Source organism: Marmota monax, unplaced genomic scaffold (genome assembly GCF_021218885.2).
Source record: "Marmota monax isolate L192 unplaced genomic scaffold, Marmota_monax_Labrador192_F-V1.1 WCK01_AAM20220418_F8-fsc00031, whole genome shotgun sequence".
NCBI lineage: Eukaryota > Metazoa > Chordata > Mammalia > Rodentia > Sciuridae > Marmota > Marmota monax.
The window spans coordinates 7,133,268-7,153,315 of record NW_026695197.1 but is presented as its reverse complement, the minus strand read 5'-3'; the positions used below and the strand labels follow the sequence as shown (position 1 = coordinate 7,153,315).

The 20,048-nt window shown below is 36.3% G+C and overlaps 2 protein-coding genes across 3 annotated transcripts in view; one reads left to right on the top strand and one right to left on the bottom strand.

Moving 5' to 3' along the window:
• Nucleotides 1-18,252, top strand: part of Rprd1a (regulation of nuclear pre-mRNA domain containing 1A) — a 60,030-nt gene extending 41,778 nt beyond the window's left edge. Inside the window, exon 7 of the mRNA XM_046428269.2 lies at nt 14,751-18,252. Within this exon, the coding sequence (XP_046284225.1) occupies nt 14,751-14,900 (150 nt within the window). The 3' untranslated portion in view covers nt 14,901-18,252. The remainder of the gene's footprint in view (nt 1-14,750) is intronic.
• CUNH18orf21 (chromosome unknown C18orf21 homolog) overlaps nt 1,156-20,048 on the bottom strand; it is a 29,470-nt gene continuing 10,577 nt past the window's right edge. The window contains exon 6 of one of the 2 annotated variants that reach the window (XM_046428274.2): nt 1,156-1,197. In XM_046428274.2, coding sequence (XP_046284230.2) covers nt 1,171-1,197 — 27 coding nt within the window. In that variant the 3' untranslated portion in view covers nt 1,156-1,170. Of the gene's footprint in view, nt 1,198-17,582; nt 19,042-20,048 lie in introns of those variants that run through there. The other variant, XM_046428275.2, reaches the window with a different exon arrangement.

The following is a 20,048-nucleotide window of genomic DNA, read 5'->3' as shown; positions in this document are numbered from 1 at the left end:
AAATATTTATTTATTAGTTATAGGTGGGCACAATATCTTTATTTTATTTTTATGTGGTGCTAAGGCTCAAACCCAGTGCCTTATATGTGCTAGGCGAACAATCTACCACTGAGCTCCAGCCCCGAATTTTTTAAAACTTGACATCTATCTTTTTTTTTTTTTTTTTTTGGTACTCTCACTTTGTTTCTTCTACAGACTTCTTGTGGATATATTCTAACTTATAAAAACGAAAATCATATTTTACATGATGAAGAGATAAGGCCAGGAACAGGGGCCTGTGGTTTGAAAGTTGCCTTGGTTGACTTTCAACTTTATCAGTAAACACTTGGAGAAGCCGTAAACCGTTCAGCTTTGTGATGAAGAGTGGGGACTCTGGAATAGGGTTGTCCGTTGTAATTCTGTTTCTCTGCTTACTAACCCTGTGGCATTGGGCAAAGCATTTGATCTTTTTGTACATCAGTTACCTTGTCTGTAAAGTAGGGATAAAAATGATAAAATCATATCTACTTTAAGTGGTTACTATAGAATTTGAACAAGTTAGGTGCTTAAATTTGTTCCCATATAGAGTAAGTATCTCAGAAGTTCTAGCTACAAACAAAAACCCTTGGGAGTTTAAAAATTTTTTTTAGCTAGTATATATTTATCATTTAATTAATAAAATTGTTGAAGTGATCCTCCTTCCTGTGCTTTCTGAGTAGCTGGGACTACCTGCACACAGCTGGAATTCTTTCAGTGTCAGATGTCTGTAATATTTTTCTTTTGCCTCAAAGAGAAATTATTTATTTTGCTGTTTACTGTCTTAGTATCTCAGTGGTTGCAACTGGGTTTCTGAGTACCTTTAAACACATTCAATCATCTTCTGAGATATTGCCTTATCTGAGTCAAGCCTGCTTGTCTGCTGATTGTGGAATCTACCTCTTTTCAAAATTAGGTATAGTATTTGCTGGTAATCAATTTGGTGGTAGTTGTGATTTCTTGGAAGTAGTTGTTTAATATGTCCAGTTGGTAAAGTGTTTTCTATTCTTCTCCCCCAGTGTTTAAGAATGTAATTGGTTAGGGCAGCAGGTCTGGATTCAATTAAAGTATGGTGTTCACCTTAACTTCCTTTTCTGATTCAGATGTTCACTGTCTTTTGTAAACAAAAGCAGATATTCTTGACTTTTTAAGATATTAGACTGAGTTGCAGCTTCTTTTCTCCTATAACAAATAGAAAATAAAATGTAAGAATATAATAAACATAAGACCTAGGATATTCTTTATTGTATTAAGTAAATAGTAAAGATGTATGTAAATATATCTTGTGCATTATGTTACATATCTATTGTATAAAATGTAAAGATAGGTGTAATGAAGAGAAATAAAATTAAAGAGTCAGATGAAATGGAGGGATAGGAGTGGTGAAATAATAGAGTTAAAGGGCTGTGGTGCTCAAAAGGTAGCCACTAGCCACAATCTATTTAAGTTAATTAATATTAAATATGGGGCTGGGTTGTAGCTCAGTGATAGAGTGCTTGCCTAGCACACGTGAGGCACTGGGTTTAATTCTCAACACCACATATAAATAAAATAAAGGTCCATCAATAATTAAAAAAATTTTTAAAAAATACTAAATGTGATATAAAACTCAGTTTCTCAGTAGAAGCAGCCACATTTCAGGTGATACTCAATAGCTACTTATGGCTTTTGACTACTAGTTTGGGTAGTGCAGATACAGAAGAACATTTCCATTGTTATAAATTCTATTCAAATCATTGATGAAGATCGTCATCCTTATTTAATATAAGTATAGATAAAGAATTAGATATATAGGAAATGATATTAAGTTTACAGTATATGAAATGTATAATGTCTCTGCTATAAGAAAGAGAAGGAATGCTATGGGCACCCCAGAGGAGGCAGTATCCTAGAAGATGGAATACTGACAGGACTGAATTGAAGGAAGAATTCACATCTTTTCGTGTACTGTTGTAAAGATGAGAGCATTCATAAAGATTCTTCATGCCACAAGTGAAGTACCTGGAACCAGGAGGTCAGAAGAGCGGAGTCACTGAGGACACTGTAGTGTAAATATTCAGAAGAGTTAACCTCGTGCAATCCTTTTCTAGTCAACTAGCAGTGGTGAGGAAACTGTATTGGACCTGGAACAGAAGGAATAGTGTTCCCTCCAGGTTAAGGGCCAAGAACAGTGGGAGTCATTTGTATATGGAAAACTAGTTGTTGGGGTAGACCATGTAGTCTTGTAGACAAACTAACCAAGCAGTTTTGGAAACATAAAAGAGCAAACTTAAGGGAAAAAACTCTTGAGAAGTGCTGATGAAATTTGAACTTAATATAGTAAGGTGATTCTCTACCTGGGTAAATACTGCTGTCTCAAAAATGTATATAAATAAATTCTGTAAATTTCAATATATCAAAATCAGTGAAATACTGTGAGAGCTAATTTTTTCCTTCCCCGAGATTTTTATTTTTTTTTTAGTTATAGATGGTCATAATACCTTTATTCATTTATTTATTGCATTGAGGATCATACCCAGTGCTTCACATGTGCTAGGAGAGTGCTCTACCACTGAGCCACAACCTCTACTCCCCAGAGAGTTCTTTTAATTACAGAATTCCTTACTATAGTTATTGGTGTTATAAGTCCCAAGTATTGAAGGTATAAAATTAGGAATATCATAGGTAAGTTGTAAAATATAGACAATGCACTTTTAAAATAATGTGCCCTTTTAGCTAAATAATAATAAGATGTAGTAGTCAGGAGAAACTGAGAATCAAAAGGCTTTGTTTTTAATGGATTGAACTGGAGATTTTGATGCTGATTTTAATTGTTATCTTGTTGTAATCTTTAAATCTGTCAAAAGATGTGTGACAATTGTCATCTCATTTTTTATGAGGTGTTAAAGATCCCATGAAATTTGAATCTATGAAATTCTCTTTGCATCTGGATAACTGAATTTTTGATGATGAGTCCCAATTCTGAAGCATAAAATTCTTATTTTCCTTTAGAATGTCAATTAGCTGATATCCAGTGATCATCTGGGTGGACCAAATATTTGTCACTCAGCATGTTTGATTTCTGTTCTTGTTTCTCAACACAAGTATCAGCACTCATATTAATCTGTAGACTCAGCTGTATAAAATTGAAGTGCTGCCTATGGATTCATCTTGGGTTAATTTTGACATGTTTGCTAGTGAAAGCTTGAATTTGACATCAGTAAAGCCATTTAGGATTATTGGCATATACTGTAGTAAAGTGAACTTTGAAAGTCAGAGATGCATTGGAGGTAATTCAGAACTGCTGAAAATATCACAATACTTTTGTAAATGATGAAAATTGTTAAAAGAGTTCCCTTTAATAGTAGAATACAGGGTGAGGCAAGGGAACAAAAACCGAAAATAGAAAGATGAAGCAAGGACAAGAGGAAAACTGGGAAGAGGAAAGAATATGGATATGACTATATGTGCTTTCTTCATGCCTGGTATTGTGTCCCCTGTCCAGCAGCTGGTCTCACATATGCCAGATGACCACTTAGAATTTGACATCTCCAGGAAGGAGTGCAGCATCAAGGTGTCTAGTACTGGGGAACTAGACTGCTATATTTACTTTGGTCTGTACTCCAACGTTGTTGCCTTTTTCTGACTAATCATTGCTTTTTCCCTTCATTTGAGCATGTGTACTCATACTGACAAATGAAAACCGCTGCTTTTCATCAGGAATTGCAGTTGCACTTGAAGCTTCCAGTAGCTTATTAGAATTAAGATTCACACAATTCCTATAATGTTCCATAAACGAGACCCTCTGTACACTATGTGGGTGAAAAATCACCAGTGTCTGTATACCTAGTCAGAAACTCTGCTGTTGCACTTAAATGCTACTGTAGGGGAGATAATTCTTTACAGTTTAATCTTAATAATACTCAAAATTAACTGTGTGCCAAAACACTGATTTAAGTGCTTTTCCTATTTTTATTGATATTGCAGTAAAATAGGAAAGGAGGTAGCATTTATGAATTATTTATGAATGAGAACACTGAAGCACAAAATTGTTAGTATATTCAAGGGAAATTTGAAAAATACTAAGTTCCTTATAATATTTTGATGTATTTCCTTTAGTCTTATGAAAACAAAAACCATGTTGGGGATGTGGCTCCATGGTAGAGGAGCTTTCCTAGCATGCACAAGACCCTAGGTTTGATTACTGAAATAAATTAAGTAATAAATCATTATAAATACATTTTTAAAAAAGCATCAGTTGTGGCCATCTTCTATGCACAAATTTGTATCCTATTTGGATATCTATCTTGGCTGGTCTTTTGATATTATTGATTACATCAAATTTGTTAATTGAAATGTGAACATCTTTTTTTTTTAATTTATTTTTTAGTTTTCGGTGGACACAACATCTTTATTTTATTTTTATGTGGTGCTGAGGATCGAACCCAGTGCCCCATGCACGCCAGGCGAGCACGCTACCACTTGAGCCACATCCCTAGCCCTTATATGTGCAAGGCAGGCACTCTTACCACTGAGCTATAGCCCCAGACCCAAATGTGAATATCTTAAGCAGTTTTATCAAAAATTTAAGGAGAGCCTTTTGTCATTCAGACTAACATTTCTTTGAATTCTTGTCAGGCTTAACTGCCTAAAGTAGAGGATTTTTTTTTTTTTTTTAATTTAAGTAATTACTGGGGAAACATCAGAAAGGCAGATTATAGAATAAGAGAACATGGAAGTGAGTTGTCAGCAGCTTTGGAAAGTGCACGTGGGCACAAATTTTCTTACGTTTTGAGTTGATTAGGGTTGCCTCTGAAACTCATCCATGACTGACTGACTACCTACAATTAAGATGCATTATTATTGTTATAATTATTATTCTAGCAGTACTAGGGATTGAACCTTGGGTCTTAGTCTGTCTACCACTGAGCAATATCCCCAGCCATTTTATTTGAGATAGGGTCTTGCTAAGTTGCTGAGACTGGGATTCTTCTGCCTCAACCTCCTGAGTTTCTGGGGTTAAAAGCGTGTGTCACTACAACTAGCACTAAGGTATATTTATTGGTTAATGTTCTTGGTAGGTCCAACCATTGGCCCTTAACCATTGTAAATTGAACGAGAATCACTGCCAAACACTGCATTTTCTCATCATCTCTGTTCCCTGCCTCAATATTTTCATTATAAATTCCTACATTTAGATTCTCCCAAGTTAACTGTCAGTATAGGACCCTGCTTAGCATCTCTTCATCAGAGAAAGCCCTGATGCAGCTAGTATAGTGTTAACTTACACTAATAAACTAAATGTTTAGAATGTGGAGAGTTCTCTTGCTTTGGAAGCAGATTAAATCACAACTAGATGTCATTATTCAACCTGGATTCTACATTAACAAAATAAGTTAACTTGCCACAGTTAATTCTGAGGCAGGGCCAGGGTGGCCAAGGAAATGCAAATAAAATACCTTGGAGAAAGTTGAGAGATCTAGGAAGATCAGAGTTGGGGGCCAGTTAAAATTTATGTGAATATCTCTTCAGATACTTCAAAAGCTATCTGAAAAGAGGAATTGAATGTACTGGTTTCAGTGGATTTGTTACAAGTGACAAGACTGTTCTGCCAGTTGACACCAATGTGAAAGGACTATTTAATAAAGTAGTGAATTTCGTCTTTAGTATCTACATCTACAGCAAACCTTAAACAGCTCCACTCCTAGCCAGATTATCAAAAGCCTGACACCATAGACTTGGTTCACCTCCCTGTTACCCCCAATAGTACATGTTTGAGTTTCAATAAAAGCTAACAAGACATAATAAAAGGCAAAAAACAGTCTGAAGGGACAAAATGAGCATGAGAACCAGATCTGTGTGGCAAAATTTTGGAATTCTGAGATCATGAATTTAAAATAATTGATTTAATGTTAAAGGTTCTGATGGGAAAAGCAGACATGAAAACATAGTTATGTAAGTAGAAAAGTGGAAATGCTCAGAAAAAATAAAAGTGGAAATGCTCAGAAAAAATAAAAGTGGAAATGCTCAGAAACAAATCACTAACAGATGAAAAGGGCCTGTGACAGTGGACCGGACTCTGTTAAGGGAAAACAGTTGATAAGCTGAGCATAGATAAGTGAAAACTTACCAAACTGAAATGCAAAGTGGAAAAAGAATATGAAAATACAAAGTCCACGACAGAACATAAAAGAATTGAGGGTCAGTTTAGAAAGGTGTGAAAAACGTGCTTAAAATGCCAGAAGGAGAGAATGGAGCAGAAGCATTTGAAGTATCAATGACTTAAGAATCTCCAGGGGCTGGGGTTGTAGCCCAGTGGTAGAGCACTTGCTTCACATGTGTGAGGCACTGGGTTCGAACCTCAGCACCACATAAGATGAATAAATAAAGTATATAAAAGAATTTCCAAAATTAATGATAGACACCAAACCACTCATCCTGGAAACTCAGAACCTATTAAGACTACATTTAGGCAAGTCACATTCAAAGTACAGAAACCTAAAACTTAAAAAAATATAAGAACCAAGGGCCAAACAACTTATATATCTAAGAGGAACAAATAAAAGAATTAAGTAGACTTCTCAGCAAGCTGTATAAGCAAGAAGAGCGTTGAAAGTGGTTTAAAGAATCCACCAACCTGAGTTCTGTATCTAATGTAATTATTCTTTGAAAGTTAGGAATAAAGTAGTTAGTTTGCTATTGCTAGTGGTGATGAAGAAGTGGTTGAATGACTAGAAGAAAAAATGAGGTCCATCCTTTCCCATTCGATGTTTAACTGTTAGCTCTGGAAGATGGTGATAGTGTGCAGCAAAAACGTTTCAGTGATTTTGAGTAATGTTGCAAAGCAGATTCCACTCTTGGAGCTTCACTCTGGATATTAGCATATTGAGGATCTGAGCAGGACAGTAGCAAGGATATCTGTTTATTTTTTTATTTTTGCTCCCAAACACGAGCCCCACCACTGAATTTTGGCCTGCTTTTAAGACCATGTGGAACACTGTTCCATGGGACATCCAATTTGAGAAACATCAGCTTAGATGACATAACCCTGAGATCAGTGTGATTCTTTAGTAACTCTGCAATATAGATTAAGACAGGGAGACCTAAAGATAACAATTAAGTCAGCTTCCTCCTTTAAGTCTCAGTAATGAGGAAATGTTATATGCCACTTCGTAAAGTTGCATCTCTTGATTTTAAAGTTGCCTAGGTAATAGAGAAACAGCCAACTTTTTATGCTGCCTGTCAGCTCCTGGCTTATCCACGTCTCCACTGCCACTACTCTCAAGATCAGAAATGGTAATTGTTGCAAGGTATGGTGGTGTGCACCCCTATAAACCTAGCAGCAGGTGAGGCTGAGACAGGAGGATCTCAAGTTCAATGCCAGTCTCAGCGACTTAGATCCTTTTTTTAAAAATAAAAAAGCCTGGGAATGTAACTCAGTGGTGAAGTGCCTCTGGAACCCATTCCCAGTAGCCACCCCTCCAAAAAATTTTTTTGTCAGTGGGTTCATTTTTCCTGGAATGTGCACCACTGCTGATTGGGTTAGTCTTAGGCCCTCATCTTTTCCCCTGTTTGTTGTTGCTAGTATACTCATTTTTAAAAAATCTCAAGGCCCATATGCTGTTATTCATGAGACAATTACAACTCTCCTTCATTATTAATGCCAGGGATGTTATAATGACAGATTTACCCATTCCCAAAATAATTCCAGAATATGAGAAGCAGGATAATATAAAGTATAAGGATCCTGAAACCAGCCTGTCTATAGTTTTGAGCCCTTTTTCTTAATATTGACTTTGGATGAAGATACCAGTGGTTTATTGTGATTCAACTTTGGCATCTGTAACACATGGTTAGTGTAATCTCTACCAATGAGGATTAAATGGAGAGTGTAGAACAATGGTTGGCATTTAGAAAGCACATGGGAATGTAGTAGCTATAGTGTATTGGTTTTTAAAACTCAAGTCAATAGCCATTGAGGCATTGAGTTTCTTGCAGAAAACCTGATACAACATTATGTTTTTTCAACATTTTTGTTAACAATCTAGAAGGTTAATGAAATCTTGCAGTATATGAATTGTTGAGAGAATGATAGTAAGTCCTGAAATAAAGTAAAGGAAGCAGTACAGTTTTGTAGATGACATTCATTTGCACCAAATAATTTCTAATAAGAGGTAATATTTTCCCACAATCCAGGAAGAAAAGGAAAATTCCATCCAGGAAGTTCTGGGTAACATGAAAAGAAATGAGAATGTATTTGCTATATTATATTTTTAAAAATCATGAATTCCAATATTAGATGCAAAGTTTGACCATGTTTCGTAAAGAGCAAACCATTGAGATCTTCATGTGCTTTGCACTCTGTCCCCTAGGGATGGTAACAGAATTGACTAATCTTTACAGTCTTGGAAACTCTCTTAGCCTTGTTTTGAAAAGTGGTGTGTGTGTGTGTGTGTGTGTGTGTGTGTGTGTGTCTTGACCAATACCCCAATTAACTTTTCCTGTCTAACCCAGCAAGGAAAATCAATCCAAAGGCAAGCAAAATGAAGCAAAAGTAAGATTTGGTGGATTTAAAAAAATGAGAACGCTTTTTAATAGTTATGTCAAAGCCAGTGGTTTAAGGAAGACTTGTATGTTAACTTCTTTAAGAGACGCAAAGGACATGATGAAATATATGAACAAAACCACGAAGGGGTCAACAGAACAGATAGAAGGAATCCGGATTGTGAAGATTACCATAATGTATAATGCATTCTGAAGATTATGTCTCCCTACCATCTTTGAGTGGAAGATGATTAGTTTTATCTTTAACATCAATTTGTTCTTTTTAAATCCAAGAACCCACTTATTTTAATTCTCCAAATATTTAGTTAAAATTTATTTCAACATTCTTCTGTTTTTGATTTAAGTAGCCAGAACTGGAGGGCTAAATTAGGTTTAAAAGTAAGGATATCTATTAAGATTTGCAGGAGAAATTACATTGATTGGATGTTTATATAGATGCAACTTACGGAATTCTGTGGAAATAAGTGTTATGTGGAGATAAATATATAACTGTCTCCATTTTTAAGAAATACTGTTGGGCAAAAAGTGTCTGGGCCCCAGTCATGTCCTCTGCCCCAGCAATGGGAACTTAACCCCAATGCAGTCTAACACTGAACTACCTCCCTAGCCTTTCCCCTACTTTCTCCTCTTGAGATCGTGTTTTGCTAAGTTGCTGAGTCTGGCCTTGAATTTGCAATCCTCCTGTCTCAGCTTCCTAAGTACCTGGGATTACATGTGTGTGCCATCCTTGGGATGGAAAATCTTTAATGATCATGGTAGGATGTCAACTGTTTGCTGAAAAAAAAAAGTTCTAGGAGATATATATATATTTTTACACTGGGTATTGCCCAGCTTAATCATGTTGTTATAGTTGGATAGGGTGGATTTTACAAATAAAAAATGAGAGAAAGAGAAGAGAGGGAAAGACTCTGACCTTTACCTAACTTGTTTTTCACAGTTTCCTGAAATCTCGGTGAAATACACATAGCTAGCTCACTAGAATCAGGATTCAGCTTTCTGATTTGGTGCATTTCTCTTTGTGTTGCAACAAATGATCTGCAGCAGTGGGTTTAAAATACAGTAAGCATGTGGCTTGGAATTAGTCACAGCCTTTAATTGGGTCCTAAAGATCCCCATGTGGATGCAGTTGAAATTCTCCATGTCTTTTAAAACAATTATATGTGAAAGAGAAGAGCAAAATTATTAGCATCTTTAAGAAAATGGCAGCATAGCTGGGTATACACCTGTTGATGCCATCCCAGAATTATATAGCACCACAATTATATAGCACCTTATAATTTTAAAACTTTCATATTAATTTATTTAAGTCTCAACTCTGTAAAATATACCCCTATTTGTATAAAGAAAGCATCTAAGGGCTGGGATTGTGGCTCAGTGGCAGAGCGCTTGCCTCGTGAGTATGAGGCACTGGGTTCGATCCTCAGCAACACATGAAAATAAATAAATCAAATAAAGGTATTATGTCCATCTACAACTAAAGGGGAAAAAAAAGTACATCTAAGATGATTATAGGTAGTCCTTGCCCAAGTTTCTTTGGTAGTACACTAAGGAGGCAGTACTTCATTCAGATCTCCTGACTTGATGGAGTATTGATGTGGGTGGAGGGGCTGTTAACCCTCAGTTCTTTCCTGGATGCTGAAGGAAACAGATTTATATAAAGTACATTTCCCTCTAATGGATATGAAATGAAACTAGAAAATGGTAGCAGTTAAGTTCAGAAATAACTTGGGCTAAAAAACAACAGAAACAAAAAAATCAAGTAATAGCACATCATAGTTTGAGGCTAGAGTGGAAAAAGTTTCTGTGGCAGTGTTTAGTCTTCTTGTAGGTCTTAGAAAATATGTAAGGTTTGTGTACTTGGTATATACTAAGTATTAGCTGTATAGAAGTTTTTCTAATGGTTCAGATTGCAAGCTACCTCTGACTCACTTGCAGTGCCAGCAAGGCAGATCAACACCTTCTAATTCACTAGTGTTGAAGTATGATGTCAATATAAATAAGGCCCCTGCCTTTGAGAAGATAAGGACAACAGACAAACATTTGGCAATGCAGAGGTAGTTTTATTTGGGAGCCTGAAGTGAAGGTGGCAGAGATAGGGAAGGACTTTTAGACAAAGTGGAAAAGTATACCAGAATTATAATATGTGGGTAAAAAATTGAAGAAGAATTGAGTTTTTACCAATGGAGGTGAGGCTTGGTGTGAAGCAGGAACTGAAAACACTGACTTGAGGATTGTGAGAGACTACATGCTTTAGGGTAGTAGTGATGACATGGGCAAGTATAGGGTGAATTGGTAAATGAAGGATAGATGTAGGCCTTGTTGACTGAGGAAGATTGCAGGGAGAAGTGGAGCGGCTTGTTAGCAGTCAGAGTTGAGAAGAATGGGGTTTGGCAGTGTTTCCCATGCTGTAGTGTTGCCTGAGAACATTTAACGCCAATGTTTAATATGTGGGTCAAAACCAAGATGGACAAACTGTGATTGCATAGATGTTAAAAAAGAAAAAAAAATTTTTTTTAAAAGTGAGTTGACTTAGATACAAAATCTTAAATAAGAGTGTAGGTGACTTATACAGACATTATCAAGGATGGCCCTTAACCCAATTTATGTTTGGAAAATAGTGATTAAAAGTTGGGAAAAGTAAACTTGGTACAGTGACACATGCCTATAATCTTAGCAAATTGGGAGACTGAGATAGGAGGATCGAAAGTTCAAGGACACCCTCAGCAACTTAGATACTGTCTCAAAACAAAAGGGCTAGGGATGTAGCTCAGTGGTAGAGCAGTTGCCTAACAAACACGAGGCCCTTGGTTCAGTCCCCAATACTGAAAAAAAGAAAAAGTTGGGAAAAGTAGTATGACAAAGACTTATGGGGTTCTAAAAAGTTTGTATCATGTTCTAGATGTCAGCTACACTGGGACACACACACACACACACACACACATTGAAGTATATACTTAATAATACATACTTCATGGTACCAGGTATTGAAGTAGGGATGCTTAACCACTGAGCCACATCCCCAGCACACACCCTCACCCCCCTTTTATTTTTACTTATTATTATTTTTTTTTTGTAGTAGATGGACAGAATGCCTTTATTTATTTTAATGTGGTGCTAAGGATGGAACCCAGTGTCTCACACATGCTAGGCAAGTGCTCTGCCACTGAGCCACAGCCTCAGCCCACCCCCCTTTTATTTTGAGACAGGGTCTCACTGAATTGCTTGGGGCCTCACTAAGTTGCTGAGGCTGGCCTTGAACTTGGGATCCTCCTGCTTCAGCCTCTTGAGTCAGTGGAATTCTAGCCATGTGCCACTGTGCCTGGCCTTAGTTTTATTTATTTATTTATTTTGATATTGTGTTTATATCTGAAATAATATTTATGTCCCCTCCCCTTGAAATGTTAGTTTTATGAAGACAGGAGACTTCACCTGTTTTGTTCAACAATGTATCTTCACTGCTTAAACATGCACCTGTTACTTGTCAGACTGCCATGACAACACCTTGCGTTCTAAAACAACACCTGCATGGTTTTGTGATGGTTCTGGTCTAAGAGGAGTATTATAAAGTGTACATCAGAACCAAAGTAATACATATATATTATTGTAAGAATCATTGCCAGAGAAACGCGGCTGAACTCTCTGAATCTTTTTTTAGACCACCACTGAATCAGTTTAAAACTTTCAGGACTATTGCCTGATTAATACAGTCAGGTAATTGTTAGGTTTCATCTGAGGGACTGGGGCTGTAGCTCAGTGGTTGAATGCTCACCTAGCATGTGTGAAGCCTTGGGATCAATCCTCAACAACACACAAATAAATAAAGGTATTATGTCCATCTACAACTAAAAATATAAAAAAAATTTTTAAAGTTTCATTTGTCCTTCAAGCTAATATCCAAAAGTTTACTGCAGGTATTTAAATCTTGCTTGTTAGAGTGATAGAAAGCATTTGACTACAACTTTTGTTCATATTTTGTTGATTATTTCATACGCTTATGAAGAATAATTTCTCATGGGATTATTGAAAGGATGCTGATATGTGTTCAGATTTTAATGCTAGGTATATAATGGACTTGGAATAAATGGAAGCTTTTGTTTATTTTTACTAATTTTTGTGTAGTGTAGCCATCTGACCGAAGACTTTTAATTGCCACATATCATTTGAATCAAAGAATTAAAATATATATGTTTTCTCTTGAGACAGGGTCTTGCTGTGTTGCCCAGGTTGGTCTTGGATCCTGGCCTCAAGGGATCTTCTTACCTCAGCTTCCCAAATAGCTGGAACTACTGGGCACATGCCACTGTACTTGACTTTTTAAGATAGACTTTGAAGAGTAGCCTACCTGGATGTTTTTATATTTGAAGTCATATATAATATATATAGGCTTACTAATGTGATTCAGAGAGATGGCTACACTGTAGCAGCTTGCCGTGAGCAAAAAATGTACCAGACGTGTAGGTATGTAACAGGAGGTTCTGTTGAAGTATGCAACCAGAACTGACCTTGGTGCTTATCTTTTGTATGTCACTCTGAGCTACCATACTGAAACCTATCTGGTATTCCAGGGTATATTACTGGTTAGGGGGAGAAAGCAAGAGGAAAACAAATCATATCTTGAGATTATAGGTTGATGTTAAATTAACTTTTACTGCATCTTGACCTTCAGGATAAATTGGAAATGTAGGGACATGTGGACATAACTGGACCAATAGACTTCTGCTTCCTTGGGCTGTTTTGTTTGTAGGCTTTCCTGTACTTACCTATTTTTTAAATTTAATTCTTTAAAATTTGTTATACATGACAATAGAATGCATTTATGCACTTTCATATATCATACATAGATGGGATATAATTACTCATTTTTCTGAGCGTACATGTTGCAGAATCATATTGGTAATGTAGTCACATATACATAAAGAAATAATGTCTATTGCATTCTACTATCTTTCCTATTCCATCCCTTCTTTCCCCTCTCATCACTTCCCTCTACCTAATCTTAGGTAACACTATTCTTCCCTAGTGCCCCCCACCTTATTGTGCATCCACATATTACAGAAAACATTCGGCCTTTGGTTTTGTGGGATTGGCTTATTTTGCTTAGCATGATATTCTCCAACCATTTACTGGAAAATGACATAATTTTACTCTTCTTTAAAGCTGAGTAATATTCCATTGAATATATATACCACATTTTCTTGATTCACTCATCTATTGAGGGACACCTAGGTTGGTTCCATAGTCCAGCTGTTGTGAATTTAGCTGCTATAAACATTGATGTGGCTGTGTCACTGTATTATGCTGATTTTAATTCCTTTGAGTATAAATCAAGGAGGGGATAGGTGGGCTGCTGCTGAACCAGAAGTCTCCTTACCTATTTTTGGGCCTTTAGTTTCCATTCTGGTGAAGCCAGAATACCTTCTCAAGTTAACATTTATAAATGCATAAAATAAAATTCATAGCATTATAAGGGAAACAAGTTATTGAATTAAAGCTATCACACTTATAAAATTTGTCCAATAATATATGCTTTCTTATTAATAACATTCAGTGGTAGATGTAAACAGTAATTCAAGATAGCTGTAGCTGTAATGTAATATGAAGCAACTGGTTTCTATTAGAGACAAAATTACTGGTATGATAATAACTACTGTAGTTTGTTGCCAATGTTCACAATTGAAAACAGTGCTAAATTTCAGCTTGTGTTTGTGAAAATGAACATGTATTTTTTCATTTTTCTTTTTTTCTTTTTTTTTGGTACCAGGGATTGAACCCAGGGGTGCTTAACCACTGAGCCACATCCCCAGCCCTATTTTTATTTTTTTTTAGAAACAGGGTCTCATTGAGTTGCTTAGTACCTCACTTTTGCTGAGGCAGGCTTTGAACTTGCAATCCTGCCTCAGCTTCCCGAGCTGCTGGGATTACAGGTGTGCATCACCACGCCTAGCTGTAATTTTTCTTGTCCAAACTCAAGAATACCTGAGAATCTTATATGCTAATGTTAAGCATATCAATGTTAGTTTTCTTTGTACATGTGTGAAACTGCAGTTAAAGACTGTAGTATCCCTCTTTGGATAATAAAACTCAAAGAGTAGTCTTTTTAAAATTTGGCACAGTATCAGATTTTATGCAGAGCATATGCTAGATAGCTCTTTGAGTCCCTGAATACTAACAAAAATAATTTGCTGTTACAGGAATACAAGCGCAAGTTAGCCAGAGTTTCCCTGGTGCGCAAAGAACTCAGGTCCCGGATCCAGAGCCTGCCAGACTTATCTCGATTGCCCAATGTCACTGGCAGCCACATGCACCTGCCCTTTGCGGGGGACATCTACAGTGAAGATTGACGACCAGTTTCTTTCCAGGGCCCAGGACTTTGCAAGACATGGAGACGGGTTAGGTGGATAGTCCTGTAGCGTTATTTTTGTATATTGTTGAGAGAGTGATACTAACAAAAGAAGCGACAAGTAATTTATAAAATTGTTTAAAATGTTGATTTGTTTACTATTTTATTAGTAAGTTAACATGACTTAGTTTAAACAAAGTGATGATCTCTGTGTATTAATAAGCTCACATAGTGATTATTTTCAAACAATCTTTTTGTAAATTTTTTTGATCCAGGGCCTTGTGAGAAAGTCCATGTTTCTATTTCTTCATGTATTTTCAATTATTTTCTTTTTTCAGTATCTAATCACTGTATACTATCTAATTCCTAAAGGGGAAGAACTAATCAGGAGTTGGTTGAGACTTTATTATGGTATAGTTAGGACTTGATTATAGAAGGGACTAAATGTTCCAACTTAATCTTCATCCTTCTCCCCAACCCAAATATCGGTTCTGTGCCTCTCCCTACTTTTGATTCCTTACTCTCTAGAGGTCAGTAATTTAACACTAAACTTGGATGCCACTTGTAGGGTCAGATCGAAGTCTAGAGAACTTTTCAGATAGCATTGTAGGAGTTCTATTTCAACTGCCATCATAGACTAAAAAGATTGTGAAATAGGGACTCCTTTGATTATACTGTTTAGAATTTTTTGAGTAGATTAATATGAAAATGCTATGAATTTTGAGACTCTACCAAGAGAACAACTTTGGTTCTGGAACTGATTTCTATTTGTCAAATCAGTCTCCTTTTAACATAATTGATCCCTTTGATAAAAAAAGCTATCTATGGGATTAAAAGAAACATGAAATGATACTTTTATTATTCCCTCAGCTGTATAACTTAAAACACAGTAGTATTTTTAGCTCTAATAGTATAAGAACTCGATATTCATTAATGTTCAGTAAAGTATCCTGGGACATTTTTAATGTTCCCTTCAAGTTTTTGAATGACTGTATATTTGGAAATTAAGAGTGCTACACTACAGGGTAGATCTGGTAAATTTTATATTTGTATATTTACAGATGTAAATACAAAACAAATGTACTTTTACCTTTTATTTCTAACCCTGTGTGTTAGAGCATTTGCATGCTCTCCAGCTTTCTTTTTAAATCATATTGTTAAGCTGTGGATTTGTATTCAATAATGACTTAGGATAAACATTTTTCTCATCCATTGCTTTACATTAGACATTTCTCATTGTAGGCAAATTCAAAGTAGATAGTCAATAAAACATCTTTTAAATCCCACAAGCCAATTATGTCTCACTATTCTAAATGGCTTCACTTTGTTTCTCAGTATTAGAGATTATAGTTAAAATTAGTTCACATGTGAAAGAGAAGGCAAAATTTAGTTTTGATAGACTGTAGTTCTGGAAACAGTGATTTTTACAATTTGACCTATTTCTAAAACAGATGCATATAAAATAGTCCCATCCATAAATGTCTTACATTCCAAAGTGTTTTAGACAACTTTGGTAGTTAGGACACATTTTCTCACAGAAACAGTAGTAGTTAGGTTCCCTATGCACATTACTATTGAAAGCTCACCTGGGAACCTAATCCACTTAACCATGAATGTACTTAACTTGTAATATGGTTGATAAATTACTAATCATAGATCCTGACCAGCATTTGTAATAACATCACTCTAAGCAAGGAAATGGTGTGCGGCAGCCAGAACCGCACATTGGGGTATCTGCCTGTGCTGTGTACCTCTGTCCCTAGGTATAGGAAATAGAAGAAAAGAGCAAAGGGGAAGAGGTAACAAATGCACAATTACAAAACCTGGTTATACCTGCTGTGAAAGTATACCAAGTAAGTTAGATTTTTTGTTGTTATTAATGTGAAAGCAAGAACTTGTATGTTAACTTATTTTCAATATCTTGACCTTATTTATGATCTGCTAAAGTGGTGATTTATCCATTCAGAATATATATTTTTTCCATTTAAAACTAATTTATAAACTGTGTACTCCTGGAAAGATTTGAAATCTTTTAGAAGTTTGTTGGAATATTTTCACCATTTAAGACAGACTTCTAACTTAGATACTGATTTTGATGCCAGTATCTGCTCTAAATATTTATGATAAAAATGCATTATTTTTTTAAAGAGCTTGATGAGATTTGTGATAAGTGATAGTACTCAAGAACCTGAATCCCACCCCTTGACCAGTCCTCCACAAACCTCAGTTGTTGGTTAGTCCACTAACTGAACACATACAATAGTCTGCTTTAGTCATGTTTTCCGCCTTATGATAGTTAACATGGTAAGCCTTAGCAGTGAATAGTCTTCCTTCCTAAAAAGAAGGCTAAATTTTTTCAAGAAATGGGGTTAGGTGGGATACTGTAATACCAAATTCTAAATCATGAGCATTTTCTTCACTGTGTACCTGAGGCAAATCATGCATCTGAGTGCAGTTTGGCCTGGCCCCTCAAGAGAAAAGCATGTCACCATACTTGCAGTAGGGGTACTGTGGTCTGAATGGATACCATCACTCTTTTCTCCACAAACAGTGCAGAGAGTTGCTGGAGTGGCAGTCTGAACAGATTCCCTGGCACTCCCTCTGCTCCTTCCATCACAGTAAGTAAAAGTCCATAGGGGAGAACCTGGAGTCTTGAGAAAGTCAGTTGTGCTCAACAGCCACCCTCCCTTAAGGAAAACCATTCCAAATGCAACTTTTTTGGTACCTCTTTCACATGCACTCCGAATCAGGGTTTTTCTATAAGAAATCCTTCAGAATCAGCAAAAGCTGGGGTGACCCAGTCATCTTGATTTGCAAAATTAAAAGAACAAACTTAGGTTGTCAGTTGTCACTGTAGATGAGCAACTCATCTTTTGCAGTATAGTTACTGAACTGGTTCTGAGAACACTTTAGAGAGAAAGAAAAAAAAAAAAAAACCCTCAAAAGTACAAATTAACTTATTTTAGGGAAAGATAGAAGGTCCTTTCTGAATTTTCCATTCTAAAAATTTACATAATATGAAATAACATAAAGTTACTAAACTGCTTTGTATTCTATTAAGAAATAGCTCCTAAAGATGTAGTCTTGTTTCATAGCTGTTGCACTATATCAAAGCTTTTTAAAGTGTAAACCCAGTTCTTCTCTGTATAGAAAGGGAACATTGTGTTACTTGATGAGTTTATTTATACAGAGCATTTGTTGCCAACTATAATTCCAGCCATCCACATGAGTCTGTTCTGAGGTGGCAGTAGCACATGGGAAGATGAACTCTCCCTGTTTGTTTACCCCTTTTCTTTGGCTGTATCTGATTACAGTATAAGATGTTCTTAAATAAAGTTTTATGTTCTTTTCAAGGTTTATTGTGTAGGTTGTTTTTGTGAATCTGAATTATTGGATGTGGGGGTGGAGGGAAATAATGGACTAGGAAGGAAGCAAAGTCCTGGAAGTGTTCAGTGATATAATGGCAAAGAAATGCTGAGGAGATTGCTGGACTCGGCCAGTGGTCCTAAACTTGAGGAACCATCAGAATCACCTGGAGCATAAAAACTGTTGATGGCTGGGAGCTATACACAGATTCAGTAAGTTGGAGTGAGACCTAATAGTTCACTTTTCTAACAACTTCATGCTGATGCTGCTGGGTTTAGGGACATGTGAATAACTGCTGCTCTGAACCAACTTTGCAACTTGCTTCATGATTTAAAATATTTAAATAATTCCAGGTAATAAAATATGGGTTTACAGTTCACTGTAGCAGGTTCCTTTGGGGCAGAGAACAAGACCTTTTGTGACCTGGTGCTTACTAGTGCTTATTACATGCTTTCAAGTAAACAGATTGACTTGGTACCTTTAATTGCCTAGCACACATGCTCTCTTGTCACACCTTGAATTCAAAGCAAATTTGGAGAATACTAAAAACCTATGGGACTCTCTAGAACAGTGTTTGCCAAACTTCTTTTATTAAACTTTGGGGAATTTGCAAAAGGAAGATATATCTATAGAGTCAAAACTTTCTGATTCTTTTGACTTAGAAAGTTTGGGAGATGTAGTCCTCTGGATAATATCCCTGGTAATCCTTTCCGAGATGACATCTGGTCACTTTACTTGAATTCAGGTGCTTTTCATTCCTATCCATTTCTCCCTGTCTACAATAGTAGGTTTTTATTCAGAGATTATGTTTTCAAAAGATTAGAAATAGATCAAAAAATCTACGTTTTAAAACAAGTCATACAAATCTTTTGACACATGTAATTAATGGACAGTATTTTGAGAAACAATGCCCTACAAAGCATACTTGATATAATAATGGCAGCTTTTATAGTTTGGATGTGAGGTGTCCCCCACCAAAATGCAAGAAGACTTAGAGTTGAAATAATTGGGTTATGAAAGCCTTAACCCAATCAGTGAATTAATCTAGTAGGGATTGATTGAGTGGTAACTGAAGGCAGATAGGGTATGGTTGGAAGAGGTGGATCATTGGGGTGTCTATTTTGTATCTGGTAAGTGGAGTCTTTCTTTGTGCTTCTTGTGTGCTATGTTCCCAGCTGTTTCCCTCCACCACACTCTTTCACCATGATGTTCTGCCTCACCTCAAACCCCAAGAAATGGAGCCAGCCTTATATGGACTTAGACCTCTGAAACAATGAGCCCCCAAATAAATGTTTCCTCCCCTAAAATTGTTCTTCTCCGGTCTTTTGGTCATAGTGGCAAAAAAGCTTGACTGAGAAAGCAGCTCACACAAGTAAGAATGCTTTCTATGCACCAGGAACTGTTCTAAGTACTGTGATATGCTCTGTGATAGATTGATTATGCCATTTTACATATGCGTAACTAAGACAGTGTAAGTTCAGCAGGACTCATGACAAGCCAAATGTTGAACTAAGATTCAAACCCAATTCTGAGTGTAGTTCCAATCCTATACTCTGTAACCATGAGGCTGCCTTTTATATTGATATATGGGGTAGCAGCCCCACTATCACCAAGTCTATGTTTTGCATAACAGGTTAAAGAAATTAAAATTATGCAAGTATTCAAATTAAAAAAAAAACAACTAAAAGCACCATTGAAAGATGGGTGCTTGTGGAAGGATGTTATGCGAAGTATTTTGTTGTGTTTCCCCCCGCCCCCGCCTCGTTTCAGGGATTGAACTGAG